The 6,730-nt window shown below is 46.5% G+C and overlaps 1 protein-coding gene across 1 annotated transcript; it reads right to left on the bottom strand.

The window, feature by feature from the left end:
• Nucleotides 1-4,537: 4,537 nt before the first annotated feature.
• LOC135533275 (salivary glue protein Sgs-3-like) lies at nucleotides 4,538-5,227 on the bottom strand. Its single transcript, XM_064960680.1, has one exon. It carries the CDS (start codon nucleotides 5,225-5,227, stop codon nucleotides 4,538-4,540), a length of 690 nt encoding a protein of 229 aa, XP_064816752.1.
• Nucleotides 5,228-6,730: the final 1,503 nt, after the last annotated feature.

Genomic DNA, 6,730 nt, shown 5'->3' with positions numbered 1-6,730 from the left:
AGGGCTCATCATGTCATCGCTGTCTCTCTGTGTGTCTTACGTCAGGGCTCATCATGTCATCGCTGTCTCTCTGTGTCTTACATCAGGGCTCATCATGTCATCGCTGTCTCTCTGTGTGTCTTACATCAGGGCTCATCATGTCATCGCTGTCTCTCTCTGTGTCTTACATCAGGGCTCATCATGTCATCGCTGTATCTCTCTGTGTCTTACATCAGGGCTCATCATGTCATCGCTGTCTCTCTCTCTCTGTACTCTACTGTGTGTTTCAAGGCCTGCATGCTTTTATAGCTGAGGCTCTTTTCAGAAGAACATTTCTCCCTGCATGTGAACGGCGATCTGATGTCTCCTCAGCCGGACCATGGTGATGAATCCTTTCTGACAGTCAGGACAGTGGTAAGGTCTCTCCCCTGTGTGTATCATCATGTGCTGCGTCAGGTTGCAGCTCACACTAAACCCTTTACCACAGACAGAACACCGGTAGGGTTTCTCCCCCGTGTGGCTCCTCATGTGTGTCTGGAGATGACCCAGGACAGAGAAACACCTTCCACACTCAGTACAGCGGTGGGGTTTATACCCTGTGTGGATCCTCATGTGATTGGTTAGATTGGTTGCTCCTGCGAACCCTCTGCCGCAGACAGAACACCGGTAGGGTTTCTCCCCTGTGTGGATCCTCATGTGTAACCTCAGAGCATTATTCTTAGTGAAACATTTACTGCAGAACTGACAAGTAAACTGAGCATCGATGTGAGCTTGAACGTGATCTTTTATAGCATCTAACTCAACCTGTTTTCCACACACCCCACAGACACGTTCTCTCATCTTGGTGTGCATTCTCACATGTTTAAAGAAATAGCTTTTCATGAGAAACATTTTCCCACACACCTTACAGCGACTCTTAGAGGGAGAACGAGGATGGATCAACTTCACTGCAGAGACGGGCTGAGAAGCACTGGGTGTCTCTAATAGTTGACGGTCCTCTCTAGTTCCTCTTTTCAACTGTTCATACGAGGTGCTGGTACTCTGGGTCTGGTAGAGATGTGAGGGCTGAGGTGGGTTCTGATTACAGTCACTTTGCACACAAGCAGAAGTGAATATAAACTCTGTGGTGTCAGACTCCTGACCTTCCCCCAGACTGGTCCAGAGCTCCTGCTGTTCCTCTTTAATGTCTACGGGCTGTGGATCCTCCTGCCCCAGACTGTGGATCCTCCTGGCCCAGACTGTGGATCCTCCTGGCCCAGACTGTGGATCCTCCTGGCCCAGACTGTGGATCCTCCTGGCCCAGACTGTGGATCCTCCTGGCCCAGACTGTGGATCCTCCTGGCCCAGACTGTGGATCCTCCTGGCCCAGACTGTGGATCCTCCTGGCCCAGACTGTGGATCCTCTCCTCCTGCTCAGAGGGAACCTGTTCTCCACAGGCTGGGAGCTGCTGCAACTGGGTGTCTGGAAGGAAGGAAGCAGAGATCAGAACATACACTGGGCCAGGTATTCCCAAACGGAGGTATGCCAAATAAAAATGTGATTCCCATTTTCAAACAGTCCATTTATATTTTCCAACGGGGCTCTACATTTGGGTGAGGTTTTTCTCTCGCCTGAGTAGCCTTGTTTCACTGACAAAAATAGCTAAATAACAACACAATGTCAAATACAGGTGGCCCAGCCAAGTCATTAACATCCAATCACATTAACCAGGTGGCCCAGCCAAGCAATTAACATCCAATCACATTAACCAGGTGGCCCAGTCAAATAATTAACATCCAATCACATTAACCAGGTGGCCCAGCCAAGTAATTAACATCCAATCACATTAACCAGGTGGCCCAGTCAAGTCAATTAACATCCAATCACATTAACCAGGTGGCCCAGTCAAATAATTAACATCCAATCACATTAACCAGGTGGCCCAGTCAAGTAATTAACATCCAATCACATTAACCAGGTGGCCTAGTCAAGTAATTAACATCCAATCACATTAACCAGGTGGCCCAGTCAAGTAATTAACATCCAATCACATTAACCAGGTGGCCCAGTCAAATAATTAACATCCAATCACATTAACCAGGTGGCCAAAATCATCATTTAACCAGGTGGCCCAGCCAAGTAATTAACATCCAATCACATTAACCAGGTGGCCCAGTCAAGTAATTAACATCCAATCACATTAACCAGGTGGCCCAGCCAAGTAATTAACATCCAATCACATTAACTAGGTGGCCCAGTCAAGTAATTAACATCCAATCACATTAACCAGGTGGCCCAGTCAAGTAATTAACATCCAATCACATTAACCAGGTGGCCCAGTCAAGTCATTAACATCCAATCACATTAACCAGGTGGCCTAGCCAAGTAATTAATATCCAATCACATTAACCAGGTGGCCCAGTCAAATAATTAAAATCCAATTACATTAACCAGGTGGCCTAGTCAAGTAATTAACAGCTCTTTGTCACTTCCCACATCCCGGGTTGTGAGAACAGTCATTCTGATGTTTAATAAATGTATTAGAGGGGGTACAGCTGACCCTGGTGCTAGAGGGGGTACAGCTGACCCTGGTGCTAGAGGGGGTACAGCTGACCCTGGTGCTAGAGGGGGTACAGCTGACCCTGGTGCTAGAGGGGTACAGCTGGAGGTTGAATGTTTGACTGGGTACAGGACTATAAACAGTGTGGGAACACTTACCTTATAAAGGTGTGTAGTAATAAGAGCTCCACAGTGGATAATAATACCCATAAAACCTAGCGGTTAAACAGGGAGATGGTTCATTTCCCCCATAGGAGATTTTAGAAACTCTTCAAATAAGGGCTGTCCTTACCCTGGCGTGACCTTTTAATAACCAGCTAAATCGCTCTCGGACAAGGTGACTTTTAGCAACTTATTCATCTCTATTTACTCTCACATTCTAAAACGCTAATTAGCATCAAAGTAGACATCCATTGAAGACTACAAATCCCTGCAGGTTATCTTTTGCTAACAGGTATTGTGTCCATGTAAAACTTGCACAAGACAATTCACAGAATTGTCACTTGAAAGAAATGTGGTTAATTTATTCACTACGACATTTAGCCACCATCAGAAAGCTAATCCAGAAATTCTTATCTTTGCCTCGATTAGGCAGTCTCATCCAGATCACCATGGCATTTGTGCTTGATGATATCCACATTAGCAACGAATTAGCGTTTCATTTGGTGGGGTAGATACAGGCAAGTCACATTGTCCTAAAGAGATGTACATTATTATCTAAATGTTACCCCAGGGTAGGCCTACACGAAACACAGCCCTTAATTTAAATGTTTCTAAAATCCACTATGGGAAACATTGTGGAAAAACAATTGGAACCATTTCCTTTTTTTGACTGCTAGGTTTTATGGGTGTTATGACTCACACTGTGGTACTCTTTAACTTTTTGCTTTTTTTTTTTCTTTTTTTTATTGCTGATATAAAAGATAAGTTCCTTGTTTCCAAAACCGTATCCCAAGCTATGTTTGTTCTCGTTCAGACCGAACAACAAAACTCGCCCGGAAGATGAAACATTCATCAATAGGCAGTGCTGATCTGGGATCTGAAGTTAATTAACGTCTATGAACAGGGAAACACTACATTAACTCTGGGCACATTTACACAAAGCATCTCAGAGCAGCAGTGCTGATCTGGGATCTGTCGATATAATCTAATGGGAAAACGGATCCCAGATCAGATACTCCTACTCTGAGATGCTTTGTGGATAAGGGCCCTGGTCCACTGAGGGGGCGACGGCGTCTAGAAGCTAACGAACATCTACCTACTAACAATGTAAACCTATCTAGTAAATCAATCACAAACCTGCTCTATACAACTTTATTTCTGGTTTAATAGTGATATCGAGCAGCTTCTGTAGACGGCTGTTCCTCTCTTCGGAGCGGGACATTTCGTCCTGATGCTCTGCTATCGTTTTCTCCACGACCCGGAATATCTCTTCGGCAGCAGCTGCTAATCTCTGGTTGAAAAACGACCGTAATAGTTCTATTCTAGACATTTTAAACTTCGCAGTGAATAGCTAAATGAAGCTTATAAACTAGCAGTGTAGTCTATGCGTTTAGAAAACAGGACGTAGAGTCAACGTCACTTCCGGTTTTGGGCTTCAAAATAAAAGCACTCATCGGAAAACTTTGTAAAATAGACAGAGTAATGTTCATTTCTAAGCAATGGCTGATATTATTATATAATACGTCAGTAAAATAGATTAGATGATTATTGTAACACTAACATTTCAGTACAATTGACTGTTATTAGCTGTCGCACAATACAAGTGGAGTGATTAAAGGTGAGAGAGGCAGGTTGAGGTGACCAGGGTCAGAGTAGTGCAGGACATGTGGTATGTTGAGGTGACCAGGGTCAGAGTAGTGCAGGAGATGTGGTATGTTGAGGTGACCAGGGTCAGAGTAGTGCAGGAGATGTGGTATGTTGAGGTGACCAGGGTCAGAGTAGTGCAGGAGATGTGGTATGTTGAGGTGACCAGGGTCAGAGTAGTGCAGGAGATGTGGTATGTTGAGGTGACCAGGGTCAGAGTAGTGCAGGACATGTGGTATGTTGAGGTGACCAGGACATGTGGTATGTTGAGGTGACCAGAGTAGTGCAGGACATGTGGTAGGTTGAGGTGACCAGAGTAGTGCAGGACATGTGGTAGGTTGAGGTGACCAGAGTAGTGCAGGACATGTGGTAGGTTGAGGTGACCAGAGTAGTGCAGGACATGTGGTAGGTTGAGGTGACCAGAGTAGTGCAGGACATGTGGTAGGTTGAGGTGACCAGAGTTGAGGACATGTGGTAGATTGAGGTGACCAGAGTAGTGCAGGAGATGTGGTAGGTTGAGGTGACCAGAGTAGTGCAGGACATGTGGTAGGTTGAGGTGACCAGAGTAGTGCAGGACATGTGGTAGGTTGAGGTGACCAGAGTAGTGCAGGACATGTGGTAGATTGAGGTGACCAGAGTAGTGCAGGAGATGTGGTATGTTGAGGTGACCAGAGTAGTGCAGGACATGTGGTATGTTGAGGTGACCAGAGTAGTGCAGGACATGTGGTAGGTTGAGGTGACCAGAGTAGTGCAGGACATGTGGTATGTTGAGGTGACCAGAGTAGTGCAGGACATGTGGTAGGTTGAGGTGACCAGAGTAGTGCAGGGCATGTGGTATGTTGAGGTGACCAGAGTAGTGCAGGACATGTGGTAGGTTGAGGTGACCAGAGTAGTGCAGGGCATGTGGTATGTTGAGGTGACCAGAGTAGTGCAGGAGATGTGGTAGGTTGAGGGGACCAGAGTAGTGCAGGAGATGTGGTATGTTGAGGCGGTGAAGGAAGTATAGGAGGGTGGATCAAGGCTGTGTGTTTCCGAGAGGATCCCTGTGAATAGTAGATCTCTGCCAGAACAGAGGGATCGGCCAATGAGTGATATATGTTTCAGTAAGGTTGGCTTCTCAGCGTTCATAGCAACGGTTATCAACTGTACAGCAGAGATGGAAGGTAAGTCACAGACAGTAGATGATGGGGTGGCAGCTGCAGAGAAGTACTTGGGGGCAGGAGATTTGACTTCAGAAGAGTTACAGGGTGTGCTGAGTGGTGGTGTCCTGTCCTCTCAGGTCGTTGGCCTGAAGTAGGATCAGATAGGGTTAAAGTAGTGGAATAAGGTCCGTCCTCTCTAGTGGAATAAGGTCCGTCCTCTCTAGTGGAATAAGGTCCGTCCTCTCTAGTGGAATAAGGTATGTCCTCTCTAGTGGAATAAGGTATGTCCTCTCTAGTGGAATAAGGTATGTCCTCTCTAGTGGAATAAGGTCCGTCCTCTCTAGTGGAATAAGGTCTGTCCTCTCTAGTGGAATAAGGTTTGTCCTCTCTAGTGGAATAAGATCCGTCCTCTCTAGTGGAATAAGGTATGTCCTCTCTAGTGGAATAAGGTCTGTCCTCTCTAGTGGAATAAGGTCTGTCCTCTCTAGTGGAATAAGGTCCGTCCTCTCTAGTGGTATAAGGTCTGTCCTCTCTAGTGGAATAAAATCTGGCCTCTCTAGTGGAATAAGGTTTGTCCGGGTCTAAAGTGTTCAACCTTCCCAAGTCTCTCACCTCGTCAGGTCGCTCCTCCGCTCTCTCCACTGGGGTTCCAGTTGGAACAAGGTCCGTCCTCCATGGTCCTTGGCCTACGGGGTAGGACCGCAGATCCAGGTTAAAGGCCCTAGTGGAACAAGGTCTGTCCTCTCTGGTCTGCTGGCCTGGGGTACCATTGAGGAAGTAAAGTTCCCGTCAGCCCAGTCAAAACTGTTCGCTGCTCTGGCCCCCAATGGTGGAACAAACTCCCTCACGACGCCAGGACAGCGGAGTCAATCACCACCTTCCGGAGACACCTGAAACCCCACCTCTTCAAGGAATACCTAGGATCATAAGTAATCCTTCTCACCCCCCCTTAATGATTTAGATGCACTATTGTAAAGTGGCTGTTCCACTGGATGTCAGAAGGTGAATTCACCAATTTGTAAGTCCTCTGGATAAGAGAGTTAATAAATGACTTAAATGTAAATGTAATGTCCTCTTGTGGAGTGAAGTCAGTCCTCTAGTGGAACAAGGTCTGTCCTCTCAGGTTGTTGGCCTGGGGTAGGATTATATGGGGTTAAAGTCCAGTGGAACAAGGTCTTCCTCTCAGGTCTTGGCCTGGGGTAGGATTAGATGGGGTTAAAGTAGTGGAACAAGGTCTGTCCTCTCAGGTAGGCCTGGGGTAGGA

Source organism: Oncorhynchus masou, unplaced genomic scaffold, assembly GCF_036934945.1.
Source record: "Oncorhynchus masou masou isolate Uvic2021 unplaced genomic scaffold, UVic_Omas_1.1 unplaced_scaffold_2310, whole genome shotgun sequence".
Classification (NCBI taxonomy): Eukaryota; Metazoa; Chordata; class Actinopteri; order Salmoniformes; family Salmonidae; genus Oncorhynchus; species Oncorhynchus masou.
Note: the sequence above shows the minus strand (reverse complement) of the source record. Positions and strands in the feature narration are given on the sequence as shown.

Bases quoted from the DNA above. Each gene is read 5' to 3' on its own strand.
- LOC135533275 (XM_064960680.1), bottom strand. From the start codon at position 5,227: ATGCCCTGCACTACTCTGGTCACCTCAACCTACCACATGTCCTGCACT.